A 21,726-nucleotide genomic window follows, 5' to 3' on the forward strand; every position below is an offset into this window, starting at 1 on the left:
TCTCACAAAAGAGACACAAATGGAATATTTCACTTCATATACAGTGATATACCTGCAGATTCAAATGATCATGTATATATTTAATATGCACTGCTTAAAATACTCCACTATATGAAACTTTGCTTATTAATGTTTATATATGAACGCTTGGGTAAAGATTAACATTGCATAGTGATGTTTAGACTTTATATAATGGAAATAATGCTTTTAAATAGAATAACAGTTAAACTGTGGTCTATGACTATGCAAATGCCGGTCACGCTATGGATGACACCTTCCAGTGACCAACTCACAGGATCATCCAATCACAATGCTGGATTTGAAAGGCAACATTTTTTCAATCCTGCCTTCCAGAGAAAGTATTAAAAACATTATTTTAAAGAAAGAGTAGAGTAGTAGTAAGAAGGTGGTATTGAGTGTGGAGTGGTACAAAGAATGGTGGTATCAGGAGAAATGTGTGGTTCTAGAGTGGTAGACAGAGTGGTGCTATAGTGGTATCAGAGAGGAGAGTGGTGTTGTAACAGAGTGGTATCAAGAGTGGTATTGCAACTAAGAGAGTAACTCAGAGGAAGAGAAGTGAAGGAATGCCTGACACACAAGGCTATCCGAATTGCTCAAAGACTTCAGAACTTTGCAGCGTGTTCCAGCAAGGATTTAGAAATTGGATTCACAGGGCTTTTTCCAAGGCGTCTGAAACCATAGCTTCAAGACTACCACCTCCAGAAATCTCCAGTTCTGCGTGTTCCAGAATCTACAGATTTCGTCTTCTCAAAGCTCAACAGAGTCTGCTCGTTCCATGCTTAAAGAACTGCAAGAAGATCCAACCCTCTAAGGAAGACCTTGGTATAATGTGTTTCAGTTTAAAGTATTCTAATTTATTAGATGTTTATAACAGATATTCATTAATAACAAAAACTTCCTCTGTTAATTTATTGTACATTTAGTAATTTTAGTTACCCTTGTTTACTCTTTTGTTAATAAATACACATTTATTACAATTGTGTCTTTCTTGTGTTGATAATACAGTAAAAGGCTCTACAAGTCAGACGATCTCATTATCCTTCAGATTTGGCCAGATAATAAACACCTGTACATTTGTATATTTTAATTAACAATATTTGATTAATTATTTTAGTCAAAGCTCTCTGGTGTCCCGTTTAAAAGGAGATATTTATCTGTTATTTCAACATTAATTTGTACCCTCGTGGGAGGCTAAAATATGAATATTAATATTATTACCAAAATATTGATGTTAATATTTGATCAATCCAATTATCAGTACATTAATTAGTGCTCTTGTGCAAGGCTAAAATATCAATATTAATATCAATACCAAAATATTGATGTTAATATTTGTTATAAGTCCAATTACCACCACAGCACTATACAGTTAAATTAATGTAGGCTTATTATTTTCTGAAGTCATAATTACCAACTAGTTTTAGGAGTAGTGGAAGTTACACTTTTTTCTTCCCCCATTTATAGTGCCCCCATGGATGTACGAGACCCTTAGCATTTGCCTTAACTGCCTATGCCAATGGCCGGCCCTGATCTTCTGTGCTTTATTTCGAGTTTCATCCACAAATGTATTTCATGCAGAGATGAGAGAGTAGCTTTTTGGTGTTACAGTGTATTCACTGTGCCCCACTACTCTGTTTAAAGTTTGTTATTTTGGTTATTAACTTGTTATTTTGTAAATCCAAATATGTGATTTAGTTTAAATTAAAATAATTATATTATTAAATTGTATTGTGGCAGATTTTTGCATAATAACGTTATTATTATTAATAATACAAACAAAAGGAGTTTTACTTTAATAGTGATGATTCAATATCTACATATTATTGCAATTTACAGTCACGATACAAGTCAAATGTAAATGTATGGGTTCGCTGCAAGTCTGTATGTTAAATTTGGAAAAGTTATAGTTTTTATTTATAGTTTACATTTTTATTTACATTATGTAATTTATGACTTGTGTGATTTATGTTGTGCTACGTTGTGTTAAAACTGTACATTTTTCTCTAGTCTAGTCTAGTCTAGTCCCACCCATTTTTTTATTGCCTTATTAGTTTATTCTGTAGCTCCTGCATGTCTGCTGTCCTGTGCCAGTTTGTCATCATTTGTTATCATTGTTCTTTCCTGATAATATTGTCTTGCATTGCCTTGTCCTGCTCTTCCCTGCCAGTCCAGCCCAGTTAAGTTTGTTTGGTTTATGGTTTGCCCCTCTGGGTAGTTTTTGTTTCCTTTTTGTTTTATTTTTTATTAATTTATCTATTTTTTAAATTCTGCACTTGTGTGCTCACTTCCTCCTATATGACTCATATGCGAGAAGGCATGAATTATCATTACTAATGCATCAACTAGCACCTGACAAGACATAATGCCTACATAATGAGCTGCATAATGGGCCACGTGACTAAGGGAAGATTCACTTGTGAGAGCAGGTAAATGGTTTATTGTTAAAATATATTATAAATAAAATATATTGTCTTTATTTAGACCATATTATACCATTAGATTAATATTAATTTAAGGTTTATTTCATGGTTAAAATATTTTTTGGTGTATGTTTGCAACACTGTTGTGATAAAAAATGTGTTTCTCTGCCATTAATTTAGCACTGGAATTGTTGCCGAATGACTCTTTGAGACTGAAGTAATGACAAAATATTTGATTACAAAAATAAATATTATTATAAACACGAAAAACAATTACTTTAAATCAAAATAATATTTTGTGACCCTTCATTTATATTTTGCTCAAATAATCACAGTCTTAGTGAGCTTTCAAACTTTTGACTGGATGGTTCAACTTCTGTAAAATAAATAAATAATTAAATAATGCATTTGAATTCCAGAGACAAGAATTACAGTTCTTCAGAATTACAGTTTTCAAATCAGTGTTTGTCTTATTATTAGGATTAAAAATGAGTATTTTAAGATGATGTACTAAAAACACATATATGCATTTGTCGACCCCCGGGGGTTAGCTAACTCTTATTCATATCCATACCACATAACCTGTCCCCTTAGCCATACCCCACCCTTGACCCTTAAGTCTTTAAAAAAACTCACACTGCTAAACTTGTCACTAACTTTAATCAACCCTTAACTGTAACCCTGTAACACTAAATTCGCCTATACCTTCACTAAAATATACTTTAATGGCATTTTATTAAAACATTAGTTGTGTATTTAAATATGTTTGTAACTGTGGCTACGACATTAGTAATTAACAAAATTAAGCACACTTCCTTTTCACAGGGGTTCAAGACATCTATAGAGACTGTACCTTCTCCACTGCAGCGTATCGGCTGACCAGCTGCTTCCTCAGGTCAGCAATGTGGTGGTCATATTTCTTCATGTCTTTTTTAAAGTTGTCTCCTCTGAAGGTCAATAAAGGCTTCTCCACTTCACTCTGGAGCTGGAGACAAATAACAATAATCTAAATCAGTCACACAGCGATGGTACATGGCATATCAGCGACAGTACATGGCGCAGTGTCTGAAATAAACTGTGGGGATTCTATAAAACGCCATTTACTTCATTTGGATGCTCAAAATTTCCACTTTGGTAATGATGATTATGTTTTTTTAAGAAAGAGGCTTTTTGTGTTGCCATCTCAGTAAATCATACATGATCTGATAGACTAATACTGCAGAATCACTTTCTTTCTGCAATTAATCACCCACACTTGTGCTAAATAGAGCACACTAGTGTGAACAGTGGTCAAAATAGACAAATCACAGCAGACTGAAGAAAGCAGTGTAGTTCATTACAAACAGGTGGCTAATAACATCTCTTAGGGGAAGCTATTCAGTGCAGAAAAAACTTAAATAAAGGCCAGATGTACTCCATCTTCTCTGACAATGCACAACAATGACAATGCACAATGAGTTGTTTGTTTTTCAGCTGGTTCTTACTGTATATCACCTTTATCAAGAAATATCATAGAGAGAACTGAGAACTGCACACCTTTGAGGAGAACTTGAGATGGACTTCGGCTTCATCTGCTAGACTCTTCTTGAGTTGAGCCCAAGCTTCTCCAAGAGTCCTGAATCAAAACATTGTTAAAGCTGCCATTGACTGCTCAAAGTATGTTTATTTACCAGAATATGTGTGCTTCTTTAAAATGCACAAGAAGAGATTACTTAAATTGCAATGAACAACGTACTGTTTGAGTTCATTGTCATGCCAAATGCACTTTTTTTTTAATAATCATAAATTCAAACCATTTTTCAGTCAATATTTAATGGTTAAAAAATTAAATTGAAATAAATTACTAAATAGTACCTGTCATGAGTACAACTACATTCACAGTCCTAATGGCATAATCATCTCTGTTAGATAATTTTGTTTGTGCAATACAAAATAAAGCAATCCAACTTCATCACTCTTTCTGATACATAAGCAAAGCTGTGACTGTTAAGTGCATGAAGAGCCATTCTTTTTATCGGTTGAATAAGTGCATCATCTGTGTAGTTAAAGTGCATTTACTGTACTCTTCTAAGAATGTTCTAACAGTGTTTCATACAGTATCCAACATTGTTGTTTTTTAACTTACCTAGATTTGGTGCTTGCCGAGTGTACATTTCTAATTATTTATTTATTTATTAAATAGAGCAAATTAAGTACACTGCAAATATACATTCAATAATGTTTAAGCACGTGTTTAAGTATGCAAATATTTATTTTTATTAATGTTATATCTGTCCTGTCTAGCCTTCTTACGTCTTGTTGTGCGGAGTCCTGTAGTGTCTGGCTTCCGGTCAGTTTTTGTACTCTTCATTTTTTACTTTCTCTGCTACCCGGTGTTACGGTTTAACTGGTGACCATGTTAATTGGTGTCCCTTTCCAGATGTAAGCTATTTACGTTTGCAGAATGGCAGATTCGTCACTTTTTCACAGCAACAAAACATGCCCATACCAAATAAAGATTCTTAATACTTGGTGTCAGTGTCATTGTGAGCATTATTGATTTTAATATCCGTGTAGCAGAACTGTACAGTATATAACCAAAATTAATTAAAAAAAAAAAATTATAATTTACATGTCACCAACGGGATTCGAACTCATGTAGTCAAAAGGTTCAGCACATGCATTGATCAACTTAACGAACTGAGCATGCATGCCTGTGCCTTTGGATCGTGTTAACTCGTGACCCATGCTCACACATGTAATGTACATAAAGATTTTACAAAAAAAAAAAAGAATACAATGACGATATTATTATGCAACACATTATGTCTAATATATCTAATATATATTTAATATATAATATTATGCAACAGAATATTAGAATATTATGCAATCAGAATATAATAGTCCCATTGACTCGTGTTAACCTGTGTCTACAAAGTCACACGAGCTGATATTTTCTCAGAATAGCTCTAAATGACAATGATGTTCCGCTAAATGGCCTACGTTATAAATCGCAGTCTATCATCCAAATTTTATTTTAAACAGAATTTAAAAATCAGGCTAGATAAACAAAACTCGTACATGGGATTCGAACTCGTAAAGAAAAGATACGCATCACAAGACAACCTATTACCTATCTAACTGAGCTACCAGAGACTGACAAGTGATAGCAGCTTTTTGTAGTTTCATCGCAATTAGCCAAATCATGTTCATACTTGTGCCTTGGTACAGATGTGACCAAGTTAATACATTGAAATTGATTTTTATGTAATATTTTGTTGCATAATATTATATTTAAATATATATTAGATATATTAGATATAATATGTTGCATAATAATATCGTAATTGTATAAATTTTTTTGTAAAATCTTTATGTACGGTACATGTGTGAGCATGGGTCACGAGTTAACACGATCCAAAGGCACAGGCACACATGAGTCTACAACTATGAAAAACATGTTTTTTCATTCAGATTCTATCAGCGGGAGAGTTTGTAGAAACATGTTAACAGGAGTACATGTAACTAAATAACATGTAAACATGTTAACATCGATGGAAACATGTCAACCCGGTCCGTGTACAATTTATTTATTGGGTTCCAGTTTTGAAAGGAATAAAGGAAATGAAGAAAACGCCCGTTTTCCGCTTTTCTTTTCCTCACAAAAAAAAACGAAAAAACAAGATTTTGGCTGGATTTTCATTTTTTGATTTAGGGTAGGAAATTTAAGTAAAGATATAAAATAAATAAAGACGTAAATTAGCAGTATTATTAGACAATTGCCATTAAAATAAATTCATAGTTCGCTGCCAAATGTCTTGCTGCTGTGCACCTGACGCTGAGCAAAGATTACATTTCCAAGCAGCACCTGCTTTGCATGATTGTTTCAGAGCAAGGCCTTACAATAATAATAATTATTATTATTACTATTATTATTAGTGTTATTGTTATAATTATTATTATTATTACTATTATTATTGTTGTTCTTATTATTGTTATTTACTTGTGTTTATTGTTTAGTTTGTTTTTTTTTAAATAGTTGTTAGCAGAACCAGAATAAGAACGCATTGGGCCCTGGGGCTAGGCTATAACAAAGGGTACCATTGGTTTTTATTTTATTTCCTCCTAATTTAATGATATATATGCTATTAGCCTATTGTAATTATTTATTTGATAATTAATACTATTTTATTGCAACGCCAAAGTAGGCCTGTCTTATTATTTTTTGTTATTTGTTGTTGTTGTTGCTTTTATTACTCTAGGCTACATGGCAGGCTATGTATTTAGAAATATTTTAAATAAGTGGGTTTAAATTAAATGCAATAGGATCGGTAGCTGGCTGGGCAATGAATAGTAAAGAATGAGCAACATTTACTCATAACCTATACTCATTTGAGAGCGGAACCTAAAAAAGTGCAATAAGCCTGTACAATGAGGCGAGCCGCAATGCCTATAGCGCATTAATGCTGGATTATTGAACACATTTTCAAATGAACGAACTACATTTACATTTAGTCATTTAGCAGACGCTTTTATCCAAAGCGACTTACAAGTAAGAGCAACAGTGAATAAGTGCTATGGGCAAGTTTCAGGTTTGTAAAGTCTAAGAAGCAAAGCATTAGTAATGTAAGTTTTTTTTGAGAGAGAGAGAGAGAGAGTACAGTTAATGGTATAGCTAGAGAGGCAGTTACAGATTAGGAAGGAAAGTGGAGACTAAATAGTTGAGTTTTTAGTTGTTTCTTGAAGACAGCAAGTGACTCTGCTGTTCTGATTTAGTTAGGGAGTTCATTCCACCAACTGGGCAGATTGAATGCAAGAGTTCGGGAAAGTGATTTCTTCCCTCTTAGGGATGGAACCACGAGGCGACGTTCATTCACAAAACGCAAGTTTCTGGAGGGCACATAAATCTGCAGAAGTGAGAGCAGATAAGAAGGAGCAAAGCCAGAGGTAGCTTTGTGGCAAACATCAGAGCTTTCAATTTGATCCGAGCAGCAACTGGCAGCCAGTCCAAACGGGTGAGTAGCGGAGTGACGTGCTCTTTTTGGTTCATCAAAGACCACTCGTGCTGCTGCGTTCTGAAGCAGCTGAAGAGGTTTGATAGAGTTAGCTGGAAGCCCGGCTAGTAGAGAGTTGCAATAATCCAGTTTGGACAGAACAAGAGCTTGAACAATGAGTTGAGCTGCATGTTCAGATAGGAAGGGTCGGACCTTTCTGATGTTATAGAGTGTGAATCTGCAAGATCGAGCAGTTCTAGAAATGTGGTCAGAGAAGTTTAGTTGGTCATCAATCGTTACTTCAAGGCTTTTTACCATTTTGGATTTCCGTTTTCGCGAGGTTAAGCTGAAGATGATGATCTTTCATCCAGTGTGAAATGTCTGAGGCAGGCTGAGATGCGAGCTGGAACCGAGGGATCATCAGGGCGAAAAGAGAGGTATAACTGGGTATCAGCATAGCAGTGGTAGGAAAATCCATGTTTCTGGATGACTGGTCCTAAAGATGTCATGTAGATGGAAAAGAGAAGTGGCCCAAGAACAGAGCCATGAGGTACCCTAGTGTTTAGATGCTGTAGGTTGGACACCTCTCCCCTCCAAGACACTCTGAATGACCTGTCAGACAGATAAGATCTGAACCATTGATTAACAGTGCCTGCAACGCCCAGTGACTCAAGCGTACATAGCAGGATCTGGTGGTTTATGGTGTCAAAAGCAGCTGATAAATCCAGCAAGATGAGGACAGATGATTTAGAGTCTGCTTTAGCCAGTCTGAGATCCTTCATGACCGAGAGCAGGGGGGTAAACCAGAGTCAGAGATGTGTTAACTATGTGAGTCTGTGTTGGTATGATTACAGGAGAAATGGCTTGCAGGAGATGAGAGTGAACGGGATCAAGCGGACATGGCTAGATAACATGAGATTGGACACCTCAGACTCAGAAAAAGAGGTGAGTGTGTGTGGTGTTGGTGGTGTATCTTGCGTGTTTGTTGTAGGTGCAGCAAATTGAGCACTGATTTTTGCAGTTTTGGTACAAAAGAATGTAGCAAAGTCATCAGTAGTGAGTGTGGATGATGCGAGTGAAGGAGGAGGATAAAGGAGGGAGGAAAATGTTTTAAAAAGTAAGCAAGGATTGGTGGCACTGTTGATTTTCTGACGGAAGTATGTCTGCTTTGCAGAAGTAATCTCAGCCGAGAAAGAGGACAGAAGAGTTTGGTATGTTATGAGCTGTTCAGGATTTTTAGTTTTTTGCCAAATTCTCTCTGCAGGCCGAAGTTTTGAGCGATAATCACAGAGAACATCAGAGAGGCAGGGTGCAGGAGGACTGGCACAGGCTGGCCTGGATGTAAGAAGACATAGTCTGTCTAGACATGATGCTAGTGTGGAGCAGAGTGTATCAGTGGCACTGTTCGTATCAAGTGCAGAGAGTTTGCAAGATGGAGGAAGAGAGTCTGAAACAATGGTGGATAGTCTATTGGGTGAGAGAGAGCGTAGGTTTCTGCGAAAGGCAACTAGAGTTGGAGTGTGTGGCAGATCCGAAATAATGTGGATGTTGAGAGACAGAAGGAAATGATCCGATGTTTGTAGTGGAGTTACTAGTGTTTGATCAGCGAAGCAATGTCGAGTGTAAATAAGATCTAGCTGATTACCTAATTTGTGAGTGGCAGAAGTAGGTGCTCTTTTGAGGTCAAAAGAGGCAAGCAGAGTCTGGAAGTCAGCAGCTTGAGGTCTTTCAATGTGAATGTTAAAGTCATCTAACACCAACAAGGGAGTGTCATAATCAGAAAAAGATGAAAGGAGAACATCCAGTTCATCTAAGAAGTGACCTAATGTACCCGGTGGGCGGTAGATGACAACCATATTTATGTAGAAGGGGTGGATAATGGTGACTGCATGGAATTCAAAGGAGCTGATTTTTGGCAGGGACGGTCTCTGAGTGAATTTCCATTCTTTGGAAATCAGTAGTCCAGTCCCACCCCCTCTCCCTGTCTGACGAGGAGTGTGGGAAAAAGAGAAATTAGTAGAAAGAGCTGCATGTGTAGCAGTGTACTCCTGTCTCAACCAGGTCTCAGTTAGAGCCATGAGATTATAGTCAGAATGAGTAGCTATGGAGGTAATAAAATCTGATTGACAATTCCAGAGGCCCACGGAGTGAGAGAGAGTTGTGAAATAGCAGATACATGTATTGATCGAAGGTTGTGAGGATTACGCCTGCAGCGTACCCCCCATGCTTTGCGAGTGTTAGTAACAACAGGAATTAGTAAACACATAATAAAAGTGCAAGGAAAACAATAATGAATGCAGAGATAAAGTAAAGTAATAAAGTAAAAAGTACTCAAGTGCTTTGTCTGTGTCTTTGTTCGGTGGAGTCGCGCAGGTAGAGTCGATGGTCTTTACTCTCATCTGTCCTCACACGGGGCGGCCTTCACACGAGGCTGCCGCCACCGCGGTGAGACTAGCTGCTTATATACACCCCTGAGCGTTTTGCTGATTGAGCTCAGCTGGATACGGCGCGAGAGTAAAAACACCCGAAACCGTCCGTGCTCGACACACAAGCTCTTACAGTAACCAAGGAAACAGTGGGTAAACTTTCTAGTACCATACACAGATAGCTGAAAAAATGTTTAAATGTCCTACAATTATACACAACCAGCTGAAAACAAGTCTAAGTGTTCTCTAACCATACACATCAACTGAAAACAAGTCTAAATGTACTTACACGGTGTTGCTCTTGATTGCTAAAGTGCTTCTCCTAATTAAACACATACTTATAGTTGATAATAAATAATGGCTAGTAGTTCAGCTCGCTGTCTGTGCGTTGCGCTAATAACTGGACATTTGCTCTTCTTGAAAAAATTATATGTTACAGTGCTACAGTGGGCCCTGCTCACATATAAATATTGCATAACATGCTACTTTTCGGTGCTGCCAACTGTTTTCATTTTATGTTATGCATTTACTATTGCATGAAATAATAAAAAAGGTGAAGTGTGTTCAGTAAAGCGCGCGATGCGCACAGAAATCAGCTCACTATGCCGAATTAAGCTCTCTTTGAGCTAATTCTGCTTAAATTTCAGAGCTCATCACAGTACAGAAACTGCATTAGTGAAAATAACCAACGATTTACTCTTAGCTGCTGACCAAGGGTGCATCTCGCTATTAGTTCTACTCGATCTTAGTGCGGCATTTGACACCATTGACCATGGTATCCTTATTAATCGCTTAAAGTCTACAGGTGTCCAGGGACAGGCCCTACAATGGTTTAAGTCATACTTAGCAGACCGTTACCAGTTTGTGAATATTAATGGACAGCCTTCACAAATCAGCCCAGTAAAATACTGGGTGCCTCAAGGATCAGTTTTAGGCCCTTTGCTGTTTACAATATACATGCTACCCCTGGGAGACATTATTAGAAGACATGGGATCAGCTTTCACTGCTATGCAGATGATACTCAATTATATATTTCAACTAAACCTGACGAGACGTCTAAACTGTCCAAGCTAACTGAGTGTATTAAAGATGTTTAAGACTGGATGACCAACAATTATCTTCTCTTAAACTCAGACAAAACAGAATTATTACTTATTGGGCCTAAATCCTGTACACAGCAGATCTCACAACTCGACCTACAATTAGAGGGATACAAAGTTAGCGTTAGCTCTACTTTAAAAGATCTGGGTGTCATATTAGACAGCAATTTAACTTTTAAAAATCACATATCCCATGTCACAAAAACTGCTTTCTTTCATCTGAGAAATATCGCTAAGTTACGAAGTATGCTAACCATCTCAGATGCAGAAAAGCTAGTCCATGCTTTTATGACTTCTAGGCTGGACTACTGTAATGCACTGTTTGCTGGCTGCCCAGCATCCTCTATTAACAAACTTCAATTAGTACAAAATGCAGCTGCCAAAGTTCTTACCAGGTCTAGAAAATTTGATCACATCACATCAATTTTATCCTCCTTACACTGGCTGCCTGTTAAGTTTCATATTGAATTTAAAATATTGCTTCTTACATATAAAGCTTTAAATAATCTAGCTCCTGTTTATCTAACCAATCTTCTGTCTCGCTACAATCCAACTCGCTCTTTAAGGTCTCAAAACTTAGGGCTTCTGGTAGTACCTAGAATAGCAAAGTCGAGTAAAGGAGGTCGAGCCTTCTCATTTATAGCTCCTAAACTCTGGAATAGCCTTCCTGATAACGTCCGAGGCTCAGACACACTCTCCCAATTCAAAACTAGGTTAAAGACCTATCTGTTCAGTAAAGTATACACTTAGTGCACCACTTAGCGGGCTTCCACACAGGTTCTGCATCTTGTTGATATACACTATGAACAGCAGCTACGCTAATTATCTTCTTTATTCTCTATTTCCACCTGGGGATACTCTTCCCGAGGCCCTCAGACTATGCAGTCACTGATTCGATCCAAGCCCAACGACGAGATAATCCCAAGGTTTCCATATCCTGGACCAGGCCGTATCCTGAGCAGCTACTGTGATGGTCATGGAAGAGTGGAGAACATGAGACTGATTCCTGTGACGCTCCAGAGACAGACGAGTCTTCGCTGAGGCCAGCTTCCAGCCTCCGCCACTGAGTCTGCAGCTCTGCACGAGACGTTTGGCCAGCGGAGAAATTAAAATGATTGTGCCCAACTGAGCCTGGTTTCTCTCAAGGTTTTTTTTCTTCACTTCCGCCATTAGTGAAGTTTTTTTCCCTCTCCGCTGTCGCCTCTGGCTTGCATGGTTCAGGATCTATAGAGCTGCGCATCGTTGGATTTGCTCTTCAATATTTGGACTCTCAGTAGTGATTATTAAACCACACTGAACTGAGCTAAACTGAACTGAACTTAAACACTACAAACTGAATTACACTGTTCCTATTTACTATTTACTATGACTTTTTATGTGAAGCTGCTTTGACACAATCTACATTGTATAAGTGCTATACAAATAAAGGTGAATTGAATTGAATTGAAACTGTACAAAATATTTGAAACGAGAGGACTTTAATCAAGCCTTTTCCATTCGGTGAATTACTGCATCCTGCATCCTACAGTCCTTGCATGATCAGAGCGAAGTGTTTATATAAACTAGCCTATATATTTTATATAAAATATAAAAATCTAACTATTATATAGGCTTCACGCTAAATAAAGGTGCCTTGTCTGTCGCGGAGCATACCTCTAAAAACAGACTAATCAGCCCAGGGGTGTAGCCACGGGTGTGTATGTGTGTGAATGAGTGTGTATGAATGTTTCCCAGAGATGGGTTGCAGCTGGGTATCCGCTGCGTAAAACATATGCTGGATAAGTTGGCGGTTCATTCCGCTGTGGCAACCCTGGATTAATAAAGGGACTAAGCCGAAAAGAAAATGAATGAATGAATGAATATATAGGTCGGCATGGGCTTAGCCTATTCCACGGTCAAGCGCACGCATAAAACTTGCACCTGCAAAAGTAATGATTGTGAATGTGTTGGAGGGAAAAGAAAACATTTTTTAATTTTTTGTTAATAAAATAGTGAAGCATTATTCTAGTCAGTGGCTGAAAAATAAAGATTAAAAATAAATAATTAGAAGTGGAGCATTTCTTGGCAAATTCGTAATGATTCACTTTGTTTTGTAAATAAAGTTCATAGTTATAAAATACATGTAAAGAATATTTTAACACTTTCAACTATTCAGCATTATTTATTGCATGCATAAAATTATAATGTAAAATAAATAATAATAAAAAAAATGTAATTTGGTGCACCAAAATTTCAAAGGAACATTAAATGTAAACTTTTATACTGCTTATACTGTATAAACGCCTGATGCAAAAAGTTTATTTAGGCTAGTAGGCCTGCTAAATGCATCACGCAATTTGAGTTTGGCCTATATTATTTCTATGCAAATTGTAGGTAAACTTTTGACTTAAAAATTGCTTAAAATTACTTAAAAACTTAAAATTGGCAAAGTGTGTGTCGTGAATAAAGTGTTTGTTAAATTAAAAGTCAGGTATCTATTTCAGCATTTTATGGACATGGTGCTTCATGCTTCGGAAAATGGCTCATAAAAAAAGGAACAACGACGTAAATGCTTTTTACAAGTTGCAATCAAAAATTACGATAATATCAGGAGCGTAAGGGAGCATGGGGCACAAAGTAACGCGTGGTAAAATGTAACACAGGGTTTTAAGGTATTTGCTCAGGGTTAACCATGGCATGCTTCCAAGGGTTTCACAGCAGACTACTTCTTGCCAATAATTTTTTAAAAGTTCAGCGAAATTTGTATGAGAAACACTGGAGAAACCATTTTTGCAGCATAAAAGTATTTTTTAATATAGTTGATATTTTTATTTTTAAAAAATCTATGAAAGTATGCAAGTAAAATCTTATATTGTTGTGATTAGCATCTTCTAGGCTAAAAGATGAAACCATTTTGCAAGATGTAAAAAACACACAGTGACAGATAGACAGTTTTGAAGAAAACACTACACAATGGTTCTACTTGTAGCCTCAGCTGGGTCAGTTGGCGTTTCTGTGTGGAGTTTGCATGTTCTCCCTGCGTTCACGTACGTTTCCTCCGGGTGCTCCGGTTTCCCCCACAGTCCAAAGACATGCGGTACAGGTGAATTGGGTAGGCTAAATTGTCCGTAGTGTATGAGTGTGAATGAGTGTGTAAGGTTGATAAACGCTGGATAAGTTGGCGGTTCATTCCACTGTGGCGACCCTGGATTAATAAGGGACTAAGCCGAAAAAAAAAATGAATGAATGAATGAATAAACACACCCAGTCCTTTTTTTTAAATTTAACAACATAAAACGGTGGACCAATTGGAGCGGTTTTCAGATCAACCACAACTTGACATAGGAGTGCAGTCCCCCCGCCCACCGAATCGATTGACAGCTGTGAATAATAACATGTCCCAGTAGTGACGTGTATAATCATATCAACAAGACCAGAAGAGCGCAAAGCAACCGGGAATAAAAGGTCTGTTCAGTTTGCTAGGATCATCAATCATCATCAAACGTGATCAAGAATTGTTTTAAAACAGTGCATGTGTGTAATGAATTACAGCGATTCACTTCAGATTCACTTTATCAGCACAGCCGCGTGTCAGAACAATTATAAAAGAAGACACTTCAATCAGTTTGTGCACGTTAAATCGGGTTTATTTTGTACATTAACATAACAGATATCCATACAGCAGTGGATATTACCAGTATCATGTCACTTATGCGTGCAAAACTAAAAAAAAGTGCAAAGCTTAACGCGCTGTATCTCTCTCTGTGTGTGTGTGTGTGTGTGTGTGTGTGTCTGCGCTGTGTGTGTGTCTGCGCTATGTGTGTGTGTGTCTAAGCTGTGTGTGTGTGTGTGTGTGTGTGTGTGTCTGCGCTATGTGTGTGTGTGTGTGTGTTTGTGTCTGCGCTATATGTGTGTGTGTGTATCTGATTCCTGAGGCAGCCGAGGGCGGCAATTGAGGCATGTTGCTGACAGGCACGTGGGAACGGTGGGCGGGAAGGACTAGCCTTAAAGGCCCAGTGCAAAAAAACAGCAACAACCTTTTTCCAGCTATAATACAGACACTTCAAACAGCTATAATAAATAATCTTATGGGTGTTTTGAGCTGAGACTTTACAGACACATTCTGGGGACACAAAAGACTTATATTAAATATGAAAAAATGGGGTAACCTCTGTCCCCTTTAAATCTGGAAAAGGGTGTAACCTATGTGCCTTATACGAATATTAAGAATTTGTTTTTTATAGAAAAAAAATTATTTTATTGCTAATAATGCAAATAAATGCATTGTATAACAATTGATAATAATGCAAATAAATACAAATGTGTTTATCCAATAGATAAATAAATAAATAAATAAACACTGTGTTATGTAGAATAAAAACTAAATTGAGTGAAGTACTGAGGAATATAGTAACTGCTTAAAGTAAACAGAAATTAAATTAACTGTGTGAAATCTGCCTTTGTATGCATTTGTTACAACTAACCCTCTGTCTTGCCCCAGTATAATAGTAACATTTTTAGTCCTGGCACTTTTGGCAATACTGCACGAAACCATAGGTCTGGCAGTCATACAACTAGTGCTCATTTGTAGGAGAGGCTTGTGTGTTGTTGGTAAAAAAATATTGTTTGTCTAACCCCATTACTTTGTTCATTATTTGGCCAAAACCAAAAAGTGTTATTTTGTGCCCTGCTCTCCCCTACTATATTGGAGGGTATACGCAGGCAATCCGTGAACGGGTTGAAGCATATGGTATAGGCCGCCAGTGGTCAGAAAGCCACAAGTGGCTCTTTGACCAAAATACGTGGCTTTCCTTCTGTCTCCCTTAAAAAGTACTCCCTTAAGAGAAATTTTGAAACCCATCATACAGCTTTTGCGGCAAAGTACCAGATGAGTGAAAGCCGAAAGAAGGCGTGTGAGCTCCAGCATAAAGTGCAAACCGGACAAAAACAGCAGGGGCAAGACAGGAGTTTGGACAGGGGCATCTTGGAGTTTGAATGCTGCGAGATCTGCTTGCCTCATTAAAGATTGCGAGGCAAAGGAAACCTTTCAAAGATGGCAAGTAAGTCGTGTATGTTAAGTAGTAAGTAAGTGTTGAGTGTGTGTGTGCGCATACACATAAAGGTAGTTACTTTTGACCAATCAGCTTTCTTACATTTACAATCACTCTCATTGGTCGGTGATTGTTGTTTCGCGCGTAGTGAGCAGCGAAAATAAATAATGGCATAGTGGCCTATCTAAATAATAACCGTGTTTTCAAAATGCCAGAGGCAGTCAATCATATATATATTTTAAACACGAATATGTTGAATCTGATTAAAAGCCTGATCAAGAGAACATAAAACTGCGTGAATGGATCAGGAGACAGACGCAAAGTGATCTGAAGTCATGACGAAACATGACGAATCATCTTGAAGATTAGACAGTAAGTCATTTTCGCTTGGCACATAATAGTGAAGTGAACTGAATGCCAGTGGTGTTAGTAAACTAAATAGTGATGTTTCATGTTTTTTTTTACTGTAACCGCTGAGTACGTCATGTTCCAGTGTCCTGATTTTATCTATCAGATTATGCTACCAACATTATCAAGTCACGTGGCTCTTTAAGAAAATGCATTTGCCAAAAAAAATCAGAAATGGCTTTGCTAAAAAAGGTTCCCAAGCCCTGGTATAGGCCTACCACTTACCACGGCTTTGAGTATACCCATTTCTAAATCTCCTCTGATACGCATCATTCATTAGTGTCCTGCAATAGCCAAAATCATGACAGTCCACCACATCCTGTCATATGTGAATAAATGTCACAGTGATGGTACAGTCAATATGGCGCCGGCTTGCGTTGAATATTGTGATTGCGCCTGCGCTCTGTCTCCCACACCCCAGTAATTTGAATCGGTCCATAACAAAAACAACACCTTACAAAAAAAATGAAGCAGGTTTTACGATCAGATATTTCTCAAACACTGTAAACCTTTCAGACCAAGCATCTAGTAAACCAATGCATTCAAAACGTCTCTGATGAAAGCGATCGGGTTTTCTCTGTATCAGAGATTGCCGAGAGTCACGTTTTTAGATTGTGTGTGCTATCAGAAAATAAGTATCCTGGGGATGATAGAGGGGCAAAATCAGGGTTTTTTGCACATTATTTTGACAATAAATGAGACACACCCAGTTTTTTCTAATGCACAGTCTCTTTCCTCAACAAAACTTGATGCTTATTTACATGATCTAAAGGCATTCTTTAGATCTGTTGTTGTAAAGCTTATGTTTTCTTTTTAATATGAACCAGCCTTTGTATTTAATATTTTTGTAAATTTTCCTTCCAGGTTAATGCAAGCTAAACAACATTTTGGCCTATTTTACTTTAAATGAGTGAGTGAAATCCTCATTTTTCATGGAGAAACAAATCATCCATCCACACATTGTCTAGGACCTGTGTGAACAAAAATATACACCTCATAGCCTATAGGCTATTTTGTTAAAAAATGTATCTTTTTGGAACAATTTTTGTTTACAAATTTTGTTTATTAAAAATATTAAACACACATTGTATTACAACTGTATTCTTGTAGACTTGTTTTTTCTTTGACACACGCGCTGTAATAACGCTCCGAAAAGTCGTCTTAGCCTGTAGCCTATAAGTTTAGATTTTTATTATAATGTTCCATTACTTTAAACGTTTAAATTTGTTTATATTTATGGCTTGTATAAAATATATGGGTTTTATTAACACTTCGCTCTGATCCTGATGCAGGGATCATGCGTTGTACATTCTTCAGTAGATCCGTATTATGTATTTTATAAACTTATAAGGACTAAGCTATTAATAACAGTAATCCTCCGAATAGAAAAGGCTTGATTAAAGTCCTGTCGTTTTTAAGATTTTCTACAGTTTAAGCAGAATTAGGTCAAAGAGAACTTAATTCGGCATAGTGCGCTGATTTGTGTGCGCATCACGCGCTTTACCGAATGCACTTCCTTTTTTATTGTTTTTACTATTTCACGCAATAGTATATATACATATATATATATATATATATATATATATATATATATATATATATATATATATAGCCTAATCAAATCAATGAAATAATAGAAAATGAAATAATAGATATATTATGTAGCCTACAATAATAATAACAGCAACAACAACAAATAACAAATAATAAGACAGGCCTACTTTGGCGTTGCAATAAAATAGTATTAATTATCAAACAAAATATTTTACAATAGGCTAATAGCATATATATAATTAAATTAGGAGGAAATAAAATAAAAACAAATGGTACCCTTTGTTATAGCCTAGCCAGGGCCTTTGTTCTTATTCTGGTCCTGCTAACAACTATTAAAATAAATTAAACAATAAAAAAACGACTAGTAAATGATAATAAAAACAGTAACAGTAAAAATAATAAAAATAATAATAATATTAATAATTATTATTATTCTTTTATATATATAAAGGCCTTGCTCGGAAACAATCATGCAAAGCAGGTGCTGCTTGGAAATGGCTATCTTTGTTCAGCGTCAGGTGCATAGCATGACGTTTGGCAGCGAACTCTGAATTGACTTTAATGGCAATTGTCTAATAATACTGCTAAGTTACATATTTATTTAATTTATACATACGCAATGAATGTAAACATGCTAACTATGTGTGTGGTTCAAATGATAGAATATGTAAACTTAGTTTATTTATAATTAAATAAACTGCCTACATGTCTATAATGAATTTTGAAGTCGTTTATCCCTTTTCCTACCCTAAATCAAAAAACGAAAATCCAGCCAAAATCTTGTTTTTTCAAGGAAAAGAAAAACGGTTTCCATCATTTCCTTTATTCCGTTTAAAACTGGAAAACAAATTAACAAAACGTCCACAACCACAGCAAAGCATATTTTGACAGGTATTAAAACTGACTACCTTATGTGTAATTCTTTGTAGCTCAGATCGATAAATTGATTAATGCGTGTACTGAACCTTTTGACTACACAAGTTCGAATCCCATTGATGACATGTAAATTATAATTATTTTTTTAGACTAATTTTGGTTATATACTGTTCTGCTACACAGACATTAAAATCAATAATGCTTACAATGACACTGACACCAAGTAATAAGAATCTTTATTTGGTATGGGCATGTTTTGTTGCTGTAAAAAATTGACGAATCTGCCATTCTGCAAATGTGAATAGCTTACATCTGGAAAGGGACACCAGTTAAACCGTAACACCAGCCCTGCTCCTGTTTTGTTTTTACCCCTGCTGCTTGCCTGCTCTTCCTCCCTGAGACCAGCGAGCCATTTTTCAGCCCCTTGCCTACCCCGAAGCGCTCGCTCTCTCTAGTGGCTGTACCACTCCAGGATACAGTACGCTGCGGTGTCGCCCCCTGTCGGGCATAATTGAAATAACGCCTTTAAAAGAAGACTGTTCTCTCTACAAAGTAGTTTCGGCTTTTTGTTTTAAGTCCCTTTTGTTCTATTTATTTCTTTATTTTTTTGCATCTTTCTTTTTTATATTAACTGCAGTCTTCTGTACCTGTTTCCTCTATTGATGGTTTTTGTTGCTGGAAATTTCCCCACTGCTGTTTTTTTTCCCCAATTACTGAGTGCTCCTGAGCATCTTTTCTATTTTTTCCTCTTCGGAGTAGATTATGTTGGTACTTTTGAAGATTTCATTTTCAGAGACTGCCCTTCTGTAGATGTCCAAATAAATTAAGTGTGAGACCTGCAATTATGTCTGGTCAGTTTTTCTTGATTGATTTTAGACAAATGCAAACTGATAAGAATGTCAGGCTTAATTTTTCAAGAACAGCCTCCTAAATGTATATTATTTTCTAACCTAAACAACCAGTTAACATTTTACTACACTTTAATCACCTCTACAAGATATTAACATCCCTATTAAAATAATAATAACAATTATAGTAGTAATATTAACAAATGTGTGATGAAGTGAAGGATAAGCATGTGTCCAATATTCAAGCTACTTTAAAATGCCCTTGTGACTTACCCTTCCTCTTGTGCTGCCATAGGGAACATGGAGAGTTTGGAAAGGTTCTTGGCATATTCCTCTTCAATTTTTATCCTTAAACATCAAGAAAGTGGTCAAATAGTCAATGAAGGACTTATATCAAATATTCCTATTCTGACGGACCTTTATACCATGCCAATACTCATCATTTGGGTCATGCTAATAGTTAACTTAGTTAATATAGTAACATGCACATGGTGATATAGTAGATGTTTTAGGACATGCTTTTTTGTACTGCACATGTACAGTATATTAGTGGACAAAATGTATGCACAGCCTTAATTCAAACATGTCGAAGTTGGAGAACATTATTCTTGGAAAGTGCAATATGCTTTTGTATGTGCTTTGCATTTCAAATGGCTTCATTTGTGAGAGCTGAGGGGATAGGCTTATTAAAATGTGCACGAAAATAGCTGGTAATCATATACAAGAAATGAAATAACAATGAAATATTAATAAATGATTACACTGCAGTCACTGTTTGTTTTTTGTGAGCTTTTGTTTTTCTATACAGTTTTTGTCATAGTATAATGAAACCACAAAGTCATTAGAATAATCACTTTTGTCTTCTTTAGTAGACCAGTTTTAAACCTTGGCATTCAATATTATGGTTTTATGATTTTGAAAATGTATCCTGGTGAACCCTGGTAATCACCTCACAGCAAGAAGTTTGTTGATTCAAGCCCTGGCTGGGTCAGTTGGCATTTCTGTGCGGAGTTTGCATGTTCTCCCCATGTCCACGTGGGTTTCCTCTAGGTGCTCCGGTTTCCCCCACAGTCCAAAGACATGTGGTATAGGTGTGTAAGGCTCCATAATATCAAACCCTGAGAATTGTTGTGAAAATTCTAGCTGAGACCACGAGAATTGTCAGGCGCTAAAACAATAAACTTCTAAGAAGACTAATCTAAGAAGATCAGGAAATCAGCTGTTCTATGTAAATCACCCTGAGCCCCGCTTCTTGACCTTTACTTCACCTTCTCCATCAGCAAATGGTTGACACTTCAAACTCACTACCAGGCAAGAGTCCTTTTGAAGCTTTTGTTGTCTTGAATTTATAACTGTTTGTTCTGAGTTGAGTATTTAAGGGAAAGGTGCAGAGAAATCTTTGGGATCTTGTAGCCAGGATGCTCTGTTGCAGTATATGAGCTTCTGAGCATTTGCATCAGTGACTTAAATGCTGCAACGTACTTTATCCATTTATAACTGTTGGATATATCCTTGAGTAATTATTGTAGTACATTTCTGAATTGGCCTTTTATTTTTTGATTCTGTAATTGGCATTATACACTTTCATCTGGAAAATAACGTGTTAAGTTTTGATTCATTCTGAATTCTCCTGAAATCTTTTATATCCAGTAGATTAGGTGGAGTCTGTGCTTCCATTATGTTTGTGACATGATTATATCGATTTTTGAGATGCATTTGACTGTACGAAGCAGTGTGGCACGACAGCAGGGAGATCGCTTTATCGTTTAATCACTGATATTAGAAAGTTGTATGGAAATTGCTAAATTAACTACTCTTTTAGGATGAGTGAGCAGGAGGCAACCAGACTATTTGAGTATTAGTTAACCCTACATCCTCTAACTAACTTCAGAGTGTCGAGATAATGTCCGTGAGAAGAAACGCAATCCCAGGGCATGGAACTCTAAGCGGCGTTTGGTCTAATGAACGTGAAGAGAATGGGATCAGATATAAATCAAAACTCTAAATTGAGTCATAAATGATGAATGTGATCCATTCTTACAATTAGAAATACAGTCTAAATTTGA

The 21,726-nt window shown here is 36.7% G+C and overlaps 1 protein-coding gene across 3 annotated transcripts in view; it reads right to left on the reverse strand.

Moving 5' to 3' along the window:
• gas7a (growth arrest-specific 7a) overlaps positions 1–21,726 on the reverse strand; it is a 187,504-nt gene that overhangs the window by 119,645 nt on the left and 46,133 nt on the right. For all 3 annotated transcript variants that reach the window (XR_008836300.1, XM_056454149.1, XM_056454148.1), the window contains exons 5-7: positions 19,934–20,008; positions 3,978–4,056; positions 3,295–3,426 (exon numbers count right to left, since the gene is read on the reverse strand). Coding sequence is in view for 2 of the 3 variants with exons in the window: in XM_056454149.1 (XP_056310124.1) it covers positions 3,295–3,426; positions 3,978–4,056; positions 19,934–20,008 (286 nt within the window). In the remaining variant the exon portion in view is untranslated. The remainder of the gene's footprint in view (positions 1–3,294; positions 3,427–3,977; positions 4,057–19,933; positions 20,009–21,726) is intronic.

This window comes from Danio aesculapii, chromosome 3 (assembly GCF_903798145.1).
Source record: "Danio aesculapii chromosome 3, fDanAes4.1, whole genome shotgun sequence".
In the NCBI taxonomy this organism is placed as follows: Eukaryota; Metazoa; Chordata; class Actinopteri; order Cypriniformes; family Danionidae; genus Danio; species Danio aesculapii.